Source organism: Ciconia boyciana, chromosome 8 (assembly GCF_034638445.1).
Source record: "Ciconia boyciana chromosome 8, ASM3463844v1, whole genome shotgun sequence".
Taxonomy (NCBI): Eukaryota; Metazoa; Chordata; class Aves; order Ciconiiformes; family Ciconiidae; genus Ciconia; species Ciconia boyciana.
In genome coordinates this window covers 46,447,021-46,461,383 of record NC_132941.1, presented here as the reverse complement: position 1 = coordinate 46,461,383, position 14,363 = coordinate 46,447,021, and the positions used below count along the sequence as shown (strand labels likewise).

General features: G+C 41.8%; 1 protein-coding gene across 1 annotated transcript in view; it reads right to left on the bottom strand.

Annotated features, from left to right (window-relative positions):
• WDFY4 (WDFY family member 4) overlaps positions 1-14,363 on the bottom strand; it is a 150,319-nt gene that overhangs the window by 48,986 nt on the left and 86,970 nt on the right. Inside the window, exons 42-45 of the mRNA XM_072870865.1 lie at positions 13,671-13,722; positions 12,063-12,223; positions 1,542-1,690; positions 304-424 (exon numbers count right to left, since the gene is read on the bottom strand). Of these exons, the coding sequence (XP_072726966.1) occupies positions 304-424; positions 1,542-1,690; positions 12,063-12,223; positions 13,671-13,722 (483 nt within the window). The remainder of the gene's footprint in view (positions 1-303; positions 425-1,541; positions 1,691-12,062; positions 12,224-13,670; positions 13,723-14,363) is intronic.

The window sequence follows — 14,363 nt, the reverse complement described above, 5'->3', positions numbered from 1 at the left end:
AAACATAGGAAATTGACTTCAAGTATTATTTTCAAAAACATTGAGATAAACTCTGAAGAACATTGTTAGCCTAACAACTAATGAGCCAACCACTCCAGTGAGGGTGCGTAAACACTCTGGTGAATATAGGAAGGAGTTTGTATTACCAAAGACTAATGAAGCAATGATGGGAGCAAAAGCATTTTGGGACTCAAGCAAAGAAATGTCAGCAATCTTAGTAAAAACTGTGCACGTAGTTTTCAGTCACATGTCATTACTGCTGTTGCAGCTTTCCCTCAAATGATCAAGCATGTTAGGTCCTACCTGCAGAAGAAAGCGCATCAGATGAATCTCTTTTATATCATGATACGAGTAACGGGAACACATCTGGTCTCCCATAGCATGATCTTTATGACATAAGTTGAAAATAAATGGATCACTGATGCTGGAAGAAAGAAAAATTAATTTGAAACAAAAAAGATCAGGAGAGCCCGCATGAACGTCCAAGTCCTCCCTAAAGAAGAATAGAAATACTAAGAGATAGCAAGATCAACTGGGGCATACATGAATGGAAAACAAAGCTAAATACTGAAGGCAGATTTTGTACTAGTTCCTAAAATAAAATAAAGAGCCTGTGGAGGCTAAGGATAGGTTTGGAATTATTTTAGTGCATGCAATAGGCAGACAGCAAAGTTTTGCACACACTGAAGTCTGAGAAGCAAGGGAAGGAGCTGGGTGGGAGAACCTGAAAGCCTGGGTCAAGGGCAAGCATCATATGGACACACAGCTATTACAAATAGCAATTAATTGGAACTAATAATTAAACAATTAATTCATTATTACTTTAGTTGTGCACATGTATTGCAATTGCTATCTACAGCCTAGCCCACAGCAAATCCCTTAGAAAAACAACCTAAGCTTTTATCGGACCCAGTCCAATCGATCCTTAAGTCACCTGATCAGATTGACTGATATTGGACTTAGTAAGAATCGGATGTAGAGCAGACAGTCAGGGAGTAAAAACACTGAGTTACTCACTGTCCCACTGGGCTTTGCACATGAGCACACAGTATGCACAAAGAGCTAAGTCTAACAGACTCATTTTCAATATTGATCAGTTTCAATAAATCATGAGTCAAAGATGATAGCAGTGTGCCAAATATTAATTATGATTTTGTCTTGGAGAAACAAATAAAAACTTATGAGACAATGAAGCTAAAGGCTCTTGTAATGACTGTTCCATATGAATAAAAGATGGGAGCCAGTTAGAAAGAAACGTTAACAACAGTTTAAAAGAACTGAAAAACAGCAACATATGTGTTAGACTGCCCACCATCTCCATCTGTTGGAGCTGGGAGTCCTTGTTGCACTTCCAAAGCCTGTGAACAAGCACCTATGTTAGTTATGCTAAACAATTCTGTGAACAGATGGAAAGGATGGCAAACTTCTTGCTTTACTAACATCCCTCTTGAAATCCTCCCAAAGTTTGTGCAAATTCTAGGTATCCGTGTGCCAATACTGAAGTTAACCAAGCAGATCTCTGGGAGGAAAGAACAACTCACCTGGACAAGCAGTGACGTGTACAGTAGACTTCTTCTAGAGGGGATAACACAAAGCACTCACAGATGTAAAAGTGCTCTTTGCCGAAGAGCAGCACTCCTTCCGATGCTGTATGCCCCTGCACAACTGCCACAGAGCACTTGAATGTGACCTAGTATGGAAGCAAGCATAACGAAGCCAGGAGTGGGTAACACAGGAGACAGGGACAGCAGGGAGCAAGACCCAATGATGCAGAAGGACATGTGTTTGTACCAAAACAACTGCCATCTTGACTGGCAGGTCTATAGGGATGCAGCCACAAAAATCACCATATGACTGACAGTGCATGCCTCTGTGGTACTAGTAGCAGGAGGGTCTAATGCCCTTTTCCCCCAGTCAGTCTGTTCCTTCCCCATCTATCTGTGGTTATATTTAGCAACATCACTACAGAACATGAAGAGCTTGCAAATGTTGCAGGAGTTAGCACTGCAAAACTTTGTTAGACAGCAATACTTACTACACAGGCAGGGGGTTGAAGCACTGAGGAAAGAATTTACTTACACAGCATCATACAGAAAAATAGTGCCATATAATAAATATATATATATAATTAGAATACAAAGAAAAAGCAGATGATTTTATCTAGATCCCAGTGAAACCTATACTTGAAAAAATCCTGCAAAGGGATCCCAGGGAGCAATGAGCAAGGAAAGGATACTCTAGGCATCTATCTTACCATGGTCAGCTGAATCAGCATACAATGGATTGAAATCTCAGTAACACAAAACTCCTTGCATTGGCACTTTTCCTTCCTATATTATACAGAAGGCCAATCAAAATATGTGAATCTATGATTCTAGTTGTTTTAAAGATTTAGTTAAACATTCTGGAATAGCTTAAAAAAACCTCCCATGGCATCCTAAAACTCACTGTTTCTTTCTCCTGAGCAAATTAACTTGGCCCTTAAACCAGAGGAATTTCTAACCCACAATTTAGAAGCATTAGGAATTTTTCAACAAAGGAGTTCTTCAGTCATATATGCTAGTTTATAGAAAGTTTTCTTGGGAATTGAACAGTTTTGATAAAGAAAAAAAAGTCTTTTTTCTGGAACAGTTTCCATGGCTAAGAGATGGTGTAGAAAGGAAAAAGACCAATACAGAGATCAGAAAAGCCCAACGATGTGCAAAATTGTGTGGGCTGCGGGAAACTTGAAGTTCTGATTTTAAATCAAGCAGCAATTAATTGCGAAGAATTGCCCTAATATTTAGAGGCATGAAGTTCCTTATTTTTCTTGTCTGTTGATTCAATCTTCTATATATATTCAGCTCCAAAAGAGCAGTCCACTGGGTAGTGCAGTCAACTGGGAGAATCAAGGTTAACTCACTACTGTGCCCAGTTTGGACCAGAACTTTGAACCAGTATCTCCTACATTCCCATGGAAGGAGGCAGGACCTAATCATCAGCCTATTAGCCCAGTCTCAGATGAAGCACCCTGTATTTGCAAAAATCCTTTCAAACATTCATACTACAACAAAACACTAATGCTCCCAAAATCTTAACACACTAATACTACCTTACATACTAAGAAAACTGCTCACTGCTGAGCTCCCCCTGCAAATCAACACAATCGTGAACTACATATAATCCAGCAATGAGTGTAAAATTTTGCAAGCTGAGTATGTCTGAAACTGTAAGGACCAGAGGGCTGCATGCAGAGGAATTAGATCTCAGAGATATTTAAGTAACAGGAGAAGTTTGCTGGTTCAGAAATCTAGTGCAATGTTCTTGAGAGAACTGATTGAGAAGTATGAGAAGTATCACAAATTCTGTTTTTTCTCTTAAGATCTCAATGATCTTACCTCTACTAAACTTCATAAGAACAGGGATCCTGTATTATTTTTTGTGCATGCAAAAATGACCCAGAAATAGCATTGGTTCTACTAGACCATGTAAAGTCTACATGATGATATGTAGAGTAAGTACGGTTCTCTTTCGCTTTTTGACTTTGTTCCTACCTCACTATTTCTGGAACCAAATCTACAACCTTCCTTGCCTCCATCCCAAAATACACACAGGCTAACTCAGGTCAGCTGAAACAGACCTGCACTGCTACACAAGCTTTCAGTCTTGGATGCCAGCATAACATAAATAATAAGTTCATAAATAATTGAAATAAAATCTTGTTTCTACATTTAAATTTTTTTACTCAAAAGCAATTATTTTACCAACAAAATGGGGGGCTTAATTTTGAAATCACTTGAGTGGGCACAGAAGGTTGTTTTCATTCTGGGTTTAAAAAAAAAACAACCACACACACAAACCTGGAAGGTTTCTGTGGGTAATTTTTTATGAAAATCCCTTCAATCTCCTTCTCTTCTCCCTCTAAATTATTTCTAAGAGGAAGCTAGCATTTTTCCATCACCTATCTTGCAGATCCCACAGGAATGCCTATCTCTGCAGGGATATGCCAACCACAGAACTCTGAACTGGAGTGCCTGCGTGTGTGCATGCCATTACATGGTTAGAGGCATATATGCTTGCATTGAGAATACTGGGGAATTCTGCTCACATTAGCAAACCACAGGGTTTCCTGAAGAAATTAAATAGCAGAAAGATCACTTCTTCCCAAAAGGAAGGTAACTGAATGTTGAAACATCAGGCAGTTGTGTAAAATAGCTAAATGGACACAAAGTTGAAATCCAGACTTCTAAGAAATTGAACTCCGCAAACCCAGCCCATATGCCACAGATGATGTGTGCAGTTTTGGGAGGCACGTGGATTGCGAAGGGGGCCTGCTCATGATCACTATGGTCTGCCTCAAATAATCACTTTGTTACTCCACCTAAGGCAGGACCCGAGCATGTTAACAGGCCTTGAGAGGGGAGAGAGCATGTACATCTCTTTCTCAAACCTTAAACTCTAAGCCCCAATACATTCTGTCTTCTGTACTATCCAACCAGTAACAGTCACCAGTGCCAAATCCATTTCTTCAATTTTATGTTATCACCCCCAACAGAATTAAATACATCTGCACCGTTAGAAATACTACAGCCCTTGGGCCGAGTCAGTTGTTCTGATTTGGAGAACAGGGCTCATTTTATTCCAGGTGAGTAATAAAGATCTGACAAAGAGGTGTACTAGAGTACCCCCACCAGGACAGTCTTGTACTACAGTCTTGCATTGAAACACCAAGCAGCCTGAAATTACCATAGATTAAATAAAAACTTTCCTTTTCTGTCAAAACAGAACAGAATCCAGTTCACCAGCCACTGGAATAATTAATCAATGAAGGAAACATGACATAAAATAATTGAATAATTACCTTCTAAGGTATTGCCCAAAGCCTTGCATCTCTTGATTGCTCTGTTCATTCAGATGTGCGAGGGAATTAAAGCTAAAGGCATGGGGGGTTTTTTCTTTTTCTTGTTTTTCAGAAGAGCTGTTTGTAAATGTTCCAGTTGCATTTAAGCAAATAGCCATAAAAGCATATCTGCTATGGAGTTCAAGAGCCAGATTTCCAAAGGAATTACATGCCTGAAGATGCAAACAGTCTTTACACAGTTTTCAAAAACACTGGAGGAGGTTAGCCATCTATTCCTGCAGACTCTAGTGGTGTTAGCATGGCCCCTCCAGGGAAAAATACAATGCAAGGAAATTAGTCACAAAACCATGTCACTGGAACATACTTACCCATGCCACACAATCTCCTGAGCGTTTTTACAGAATAAGGACAAAAGAATGGCTACTCCAAGTCAGGAGGTCCATCTAAACAACTATCTTGTGTCTTAGTAACAGAAACTTAAGGAAAGAGTATAAGAAATGTGCTAGGTATGGAGTGATTCTTGGTCTTCATATACCTTCTCAGCAACCAGTGGCTTAGGGACTTCCTGAAGCCCCTTCCTCCTCCTCATTGTCACATCTTATGTTTCCCTATAAACACTTAGAACTGCCTCTAATCACTTGCTCAGCAAAAGGTACAAAAACTTTGCACAATACACATAAAAGCAACGCATTCAGGTACCACTGTATCAGGAATCACAGAGATGACCTGTAGTTATATACTCTTTCTGCCCTTTCTGTTGTGTATTGAGGAATCCCAGGGTGCATCAGCTGCAAAGGATCTATCAGTAAAGTAGGGTCAATGTTATTTAGGGCCACAGAGTTTAAAATGACCAGGAGTACATGAAATCAAATACGTTGCTTTCACAATTTTTGCTAGGGAAACAGATATGTGTTATCATGGTAAGTGAGAGCAATACAGGTCCGCCTCTCTGTGCCACTCACAAGACCTTTCCTGCAATGATTGTTAGTTTGCTTGTTGTTGAAGTCTCATCTTACTTTGAAACGGTCACACACGCGTCTCATTAATCACAACTTAAGAATACATGACAGGTTGCTTCATTCTCTCCAGCTGCTCAATGACCAAAGGAAACTAAATCTACTTGACCTAGTCTTTAGTGGTAGGGGCTCTAGGCTCAAGTTTGGTCACATCTGAACTGTTACAAACATTGGATCAGGTTTCTTCTGCTCAGACTTGAGTGAAACCATTGCAATCGCTAGAAAGAAAGCCCTGCGGTCACAACGTTGCTTTGGAAGACCCAGGACACATTCCTTTTTTGCAGTAGCGGCCACTCACTCTCCCTCCCTTACTCCACTGGAGCAAAAAACCCATGTGGGAGGTGTTCAGTGTGCACTTCTCAGGTTTTAACAACTTCCCAAATGCTGCAAGGAAAGAATATCAGATATTTAGGAGAAGGGGGGGGGACGGACTGGGGGGGGCAGCAGAAGAAGGTTCTTGTCTTGTACATGGTCATGGGCACTGGGATTGCTCTTTGTCCTTGCTTTCTGTGATGAAAGCTGCCATCTGTCCCGGCCGATCGCCAGCCTGAGAAGCTGGCATCCCTTAGCTGATGATAGCATCTGGAAGCCAGTTCTAATAGGATTGTGTTCATACCTCTTGCACACCCAGACATCTCTGTCTCACTCCAGGCTCCTCTCAAACAGAAAATGCTGCCAAAAACTAATATGAGCCCTTAAATTTTCCCTTAGGTCAGTTCACACCCTTCCCACTGCTCCCATGACTCTCTCAGGAATAACCACAGCAAAGTCTGCCTGCTCCTTTCCCTGCTGCGTCATTCCACGGAAAGCAACTAACTGTTAGGGGATTAGCTGTGCTTGCTTGAGATGGTAGTCAGGACCTTGGGGTTTGTCAGGAGCTCTGCAGAGATCCAGGGAGCAGCTATGGCCTTACAATTGAAAGATGTTTTTCATCAAGGTGAACACCAAAAAAACCCATCCAGAAGCAGATAGGAAGAGGGAATACTAGGAGGTATCCATGGAGCACAAATAGCACAGTGAAGGAGCACATCTGGAAGAGCAGAGATCTGACTAAAGCTGCTCTGGTTTGTTTTTTTTTTTGTGACACTTAACAGCATGAGTCGGCCCCTGTCCTTTGCACCTAGTAGCACAGTTGTTCACTGAGCCGGGGTAGGGGTGGAGGAGCATGGGCTGGGGAAGGAGCTCCCAGCATCCTCTCTACTGCAACAGAAACCCAGGTAGGGCAAGTCAGAGGAGTAATCATCTGCAACACTTTGTCCTTCTTCAGGCGCTCCCATGTGAACACAGGAAGAGTTTCAGCACTCCTTCCTGCAGTGAGGTAGCCATTACAATTTCTGCTCCTGCAGCAGGGAGGGAAGAGAAACTGAGGCACAGAAAAGGGAAATGGCTTGTGACAAGGACCTGGCTTCCTAATACTCTGCTTTGCCCACAATAGCTAGTCCCTGTTCCCACTGCACATCAGCATATGTAGAGTTCTCTACTGCTGCATTCTTGCACTGGGATGAAGTGTAACAGTGCTCCCATGAAAACAGGCTGCCTTGGTGTCTTGCATAGCTGTGAGGTACGTGCAATGCCCCTAAAAACACTGGCTCCACCAAGTGGATGCAGAGCTGCTGCACCGTTCTGCCAGTCCTAGGTGCTGAACCTTACAGCTGCTCCCTCTTTCAACTGAACCTGTTCTTTAACCAGCTCCTTTCTCTCAACCATGGATCCCACTCCCTCTAACTGATTTATGCTAGTCCTTTCTATTATTGTCCTTGGCACCTCCTGTGCTCTCTCCAGCCCCTCCTTCAAGGAAAGGCATTGTGCCCAGATTTCTGCTAGGCTGTGCCCTCTTGTTAACTTCAGATTCATTACCCCAGCTGCTTGGATTTCTTACTGTCTCATATGACTTGCTGGCAAACAGAGGTTTACTTTTCTCCAAAATTCAGAATTTCTACACCAAAATCATTCCCCAAGCCTTCCAACACTTTCTTAATCTATTACATTCTAACTGCACATTAACAACCTAGCAGGACTACTTTAGGCTTGTAAAGATCAGGGAGGCAATCTCGCAGTTGGGGGCTCAGGTTGCAGATATAGGAATCCAATCTCTCTGTCTCTGCTGGTAAGCCAGGGTTATTTAAAGGGTTGGCTCTGGCTTTTGGTGGACAAGTTGATAGATTAGGTCAGGACAGGTTCCTATTTGCATTTCTCTTGCACAATTCTGCAGCAGCACATGTTGTGTAACATCACCCACATCGCATATAACTTCTCCTTCCATGCCTATGGTGTGTACAGTCTCAGTATACTGAAGATACACATAATATAATCTTCACCTGTACACACTATAACCTCAATAGAGCCTCAGCAAAATGTATAACCACAGAGCCAGAGTATGACAGTTCAGTAACTTCTGGGAGGACAGCCCTGACAGCAACACCTGTAAATCTGCACCTCCAGTCTGATATATTAATCTAGTGAATTACACACATTGACTTCTGTGTGCAGGAAAAAAACATCTTGTGCTTTGGCCATATACACATAGATACTACTTTACTGGAATTACAGCACCAGTCCCAAACATTCACCAATGAGGTGACTCAATTCCTAGCTTTGAGTTCAAAGTCAAATTTTTCCCAAGCACACCAAGAGCAGTCCTTTTGCCCAGCTTTCACAAGTGGTCCCTGCTGTGGCCATCTGTAAGGGAAGAGGTGAAGCAACAAAATATCTCAGCTACCGGCCCACCATTCTCCTTTAGTCTGCAAACAACTGCCCTGACCCGCCATCCCTTGTGCCCAGACTCTCAGTGTGTGGGCAAGCCATGAACATCTACATTCCTCTGAACGTCCAGTTACTCCTTTGTGTACCTCCATAGAGCCAAAACACAACAATGGCCCACTGTATCTTGCATTTCACCGGTACTGCATACAAGGTTTTTGCCTTATAGATCTGGCTCTAGTAGGTCACTGAAAGCTGATGGGGACTAGGGAAAACTGGTGCAGAGTATAGAAAGAAACAGGGAAAGAACAGCAAGGAGCTTCATCTAACTGGAAATGACACTATGTCTAGGGTAGGGTGACTGCAGAGGAGAGACTAGGACTCTCTGGGCAAGGGAAATAGGATGAGATCAAGAAACCTGAGAATTGGAGCTGCACTATGTAGGTGAGGAGAATGCGACAGATAGCTCAGACACAACAGGAATGCAGGGGCAGCTGAGAGGGGAAAAACAGCTGAAGCTGAATTTCAAATAATCAGGAGAGAAACTGTGCTCACCACAACACACTCTCCCTTCAAAAGGCAGGGCTGGGACACATGGTGGAAGAGATTTGTGATTCTTCTGCAACCTCCTCCCTCTACAGGACAGGCCCATATCCAGGATCATAACATACTCCCTACTATCCCCTCCAGCTGCCACTTTGGCAGAGGCCATTACAAAGGCCTGAAAGGTTCTAAAGGTGCTTTCTCCAGCAGATGTCAATGTGATACCTGCAAGTTTCAGCAATTCTGCCCTTGGCCTGCTATCCTTGGGAGGTCTCATAGAGGCTTCCATTTTCAAGCTTTGGGAATGTCACACAAAATTTAAGAAAGCATTATTATGATTGCAAAGTCATATCCTCAAAAGTCAGCCTGAAGTCAGCCCCTTTGTATATGCATTATGTTACCATGTAACTACAGGATTAAATACTATTTTTTCATAGAGCCTGCTCAGGATGGACATATCCTAGTGGTAAATTAACACTGTGTAAGGAAGATGACTGGAGTCTATAGCATTCCCGCTAGCTACAGAACACAGAAGGTGCAGTTATATATATTACAAGGATCCTGGCTGGAAGACACAGACTTATGGTCAATACAACTAAATACTACTTTGAAAGTATGGATTTGGATATACATACCCTCCACCCTATGTACTGGTAAAGGAGAAGGGATAGTCTTACAGTAAAATCAGCAAGTGATTATGTCATTAAGGGCTGTAGTTGCACAGATCTGGCATTAATTTCTTGATTTCTGGCATTTCCTAAATTCAGAGTGTTTGACTTGAAATCTGGGAAATGCATTCCTCCGTGGGTAGTTTATTGCATAAAAAAACGACAAAAAAGGACACATCTAAAGGCTGAACTTTGCATGGTCTGGGTGCTGTTCAAACACACAGAGCATGACTGCTCCCTCATATGATTAGCCTCCACTCTCTCAGGGACTAACCACTCTCAGTAGCTTCCTTTAACCTATACTCAAACTATATCAATTTGTTTTCTCCTTTATAGTCCCTTTGTCTCGCGGTTCAAGTGATAAACTTATCTTGTTTAATTACTTAAAATTATTTTCACAGGAATGCCTAGAAATGTTTTCTATTCTATTTTTCAAGTAAGATAAAACAAAAGACTAGATGATATTAGCATAACAATACCCCACCTGCACCCATATTCTCCTGATTTAACTTGGTGAGGAACAGATTCTGAATCAACAATGTCAATAGCATTTGATCTGCTGCTTCTGCAAAAAGCCATCCCACGTATCTGAATATATACAAAGGTGTCTGTTTAATGGTAATGCAAAAAAATAGTACTGGGTGACATTATAAAACAATGACCACTTTCCAGAAAGGGCTATCCCTGTGTTACAGAAATCAATCTAGTATCTGCCAAAGCATCACAATGACTTTTCTGTGCAGTACAGTAGGTAAAATGGTTCCAGTTGCCTGCTTAAAGTGCAAACAGCTCACGAGGCAGCCATTTACAAGGCAGGACCGCAGCGCACTAAGTGAGCGCAGGACAGCTAATGTCACCCCCTATTGCTTTTTTTAATACTTCTCTCAGCTCGGCAACACGGTGACTGCTGCTGGAAAAAAACATGCCTGGCGTTTCTGACGGCTTCCTGCAGAGTTACATGGAGAAGAGACAGACAGCCTGAAGGCTCAAAATGAGATCAGCACACGGAAAACATGCCTCACATTTTCATGCTTGCCTCCGTCTGCTGGGGAGAGGTATGTGTGGGAGGGAAGGAGGAGGGGCAGGGAAATGAATTATGTTGTATAGACTGACAGTGCACCAACAGCTCTAATAGTATGAGGAAGCCATCATGTTAGAGAGCACGAATGTGATCCTCAGCCACTGGCAAAGTGTCAAGAAAATTTGGTGATGGTATTGAGACATAAAAATAAAATAATTATTTCTATATCTATGTATCACAACACTGTGATGGCTGAGTTTAAATACTCCAAGTCTGACCCTTGGCTTCCACTATGCGATGCTGACTCTTGGGCCAACAGGGGGAATGATGCCGCTGGAAGAAAAGATCAGAGAATGAGGCCAGGTCTGCTCCTCATGACAAAATCTCTCACAGTCCTGCAGAAAATAGCTACCTGCAGTACATATCCAACATTAAGGATTTGATTTGGAGTCACTCTTGTGGTGACTATGCTGAAAGCAAAGGTCAGGTGCTGGCTTTCGAGCAAAGGGATTAAACTTAGAACACCAGACCAAAGTTACTGTCCTCCTAGCAGAGTCTCTCCTATTTACTCCATAGCTCATGTCCTCACCCAGTGAACCTGCCTCTTCCTTGTGCTGGGAGAAGGGCATCCAGTCCAGTACAAGAACAAAGAAGGAACAGCACTGTTTTGACTAGATGACACAAGATGGAAGCATGAAACAGGAAGCAGGGAAAGCCTTTATGGCCTTAGAGGGAAGAATCTGTCCAGTGCTCATGGGGAGGCAGAGAACAAAAGAGAATGTGAATGGGGGAGGAAGAAAACATTTTCTGGTATTCAGCAGGAAGAGATTTAAACATCGCTGAACTAGCAACCTATACAAAATTGGCACACCCTTCCAGAGGTAATAAATAAATTTGATCCAGGCACTGCTCTGAGCATGAGTAAAGGTGGGGAAGCAGGACAGAAATTCTCAGAGTCTCATAGTTTGCCATGTCTTAAGCAAATTCAGACAATACTGTCTCACAGGTATGAGAATACCTTGGTCACATGCCCAAATTTTTTTCTGTTACTTCAAAGAGTTAATGTTAAATGCTCTTCAAGAATAAGTCTACATAGCAGTTCATACAGAGGCTGGAAAATTGTAATTGCTCTAAGGAAACAGGTAGTGATGATGTTTACTGTAGCCTGAATCCACTTGAACCCCAAACTGAAGGGCACAGATAGGCCTCCACATCCAATTCACCCTCTAAAATGCCATCTCCCCAGAGAATATTTTCTAGTTCATCTTCCCTACCTTTTCACTCTCTGTGAACTCCTGCAATATAATTTGTCTCTCCACACACAGTTCCAGGAAGTCTTCTGAATGGAAACTTTCATGTAGAGCAGGGAAGAATGTTAGCTGGTTACAATCTGATCCCTCCATCTCCCTTTCTGCTCCATTTAACGTCATCTCTCCTATATCAGTTTAAAAGAGATTGCAGTTTTAGTGGCAGCCGGATGACACCAAAAGCATTTGCAATTTAGACTTTCACCCAATCTGTTCTACCTTGGGAAACAGCATTATATATCTGCAAAAAACAGGCAAGAGAGAAGTAAAATCTGTGACTGCTAAAGAAGGATGCTTAGTTCAGGGAACTAAAATCAGGTAGCTGCACTCAGTCATAATTCAAACTAAATTCCTATAATCACTGAAGATGCAAACATATTGAACAAATGTATTCTCATTTCTGCACTGTGTTGGGCTGATCATGTGACAATCAAATAACTTCTAAAAAAAGCATCTGTTCACATGCTCACATGAAATTAGGAAAAACTAAAAATGGTACTCTTCTGAGGACATGCACTGAGCAGGATCTTAAAAGGACCCAAGGAGAGACAATCCAGTCATATCTTGGGCCCAAACTGTGTCCCAAATTTTGCAAATTCATGCAGTGCATGCAGTTAAGGGAGGCACGATCAGCCTTCTTATTGAGGAAGGCTGTAACCACTTTCATGCAGAAACTACATAGTGCTTCAATCTTGTTTGGAGTCTAGAACAATAAGCTCCAGTCTCTCTTGATTTCTAGGCCCTATCACACTAAGAAGTATACAATCCTGCCTATTTCCAACAGTGTACACTAGAAGCTTGACTTGGAACAGCCATACAGGTGGCTGAAATCCACAGCCTTAGACTTGGCTGACATTTCCAAACTACAGTTCTTCCTCAATGAGGGTTTTTTTTTTTCCCCTCTCTGAAAAACTATTGACCTATTCTGTACATTTCACTCCACACCCCCCTATCCCCTGCCGCCCCCCCATTCTTTTAATGTCTCTTGTAACAGAAAACCTGGCCTTGGAAAATTGAAAAGGTTGACATAATGATCATATTTTGAAAAATCTGGTTCTATTTTGAACCCTGAAAAACAATTTGACATGTTAATTTTCTTGGTGATTTCCTTCCACTCTCTATTATTTTGTCCACATTCTTGGAAAGTTACAATTCCTATTACCACTTCTCTGAGCCATCTATCACCTGGTTTTAAATACTATTTCAGAGATAGAACTGGAGTGTCTACTAAAAGCAGGGGGAAAGTCTGCACTTTTCCTTCTGAGTTTAAGCAGTTGGGAGCTTTCCAGGTACCCAAGAATGCCCAAAGCTTTCATTTCAAGATAGCTTTTTTGCTTTCAGATCTTTCTGGTGGCAACAAGAAAGCAACAAATTCTGAAGACAGTGTATATACCACCTATAATAATTGCATCAGTCTTTTCGCAGATGTTCAAGTGACTTTTTAGCCCAAAGCACTGACCACAAGTTTCTTTCACTAGACAAAATTCTGACCTGGAACTCCATACACTAACTCAAATTCTCTTTGGCTGTTTGTGTCCACCTTCTTGATGATTTCATTTAGCCCTAAAAGGTTACCTGGATTCACTTCTGCAGTGGGGGTTGTTTCGTTTCTGTTTGCTAGGAGAACCTGAAAAGAGACTAGGTATGACTAGAGTGGAATATGCAAACAGGTAAACATAACTCAGAACCTTGTTGCAGAGAAAAACAGATTTAGAACTGCATTGCAGATAAATGCCTTGGAAATTCAAGTAAACTCATTTGAAAGGACCCAAAGGAACAATTAAATGTAGAAACAAATGTCAACAATTAAGTAAAAGGACTACTGTCTTTTCAAAGAAGACTCTGCATGAGGCCAGTTATAGGATAAAAGCCATACCAACCAGTCTACAGAAAACAGCCAGAATCCACGCTTCACATAAAAGCTGAAAATGTCCTAGAGATGGGAACCTCCTGATATACTAAAGTGCTTCAGCTTCTGGTTGATAGGATTTGGCACTTAGACACTATAGAGACAGACAGTAGTAAATACCCCACATGTACAGTTCAACACTTAGTTCAAACCACGCTAATTCCCCTTTTGATCATTCACCAGTTCTAGCAGCCCTAATAAGCATAAGACCAATAGGACAGTGCAGGCTTCTAACTGGACTCTGTTGCATACATTGGGAAGTGCTATACCCATAAGATATTACAAGCAGAAAAGTATGGTCAGGTTATACTCTCATCTATCTGGGGAGGTCTTATACCAGAAAAGAGGGAATATAATTC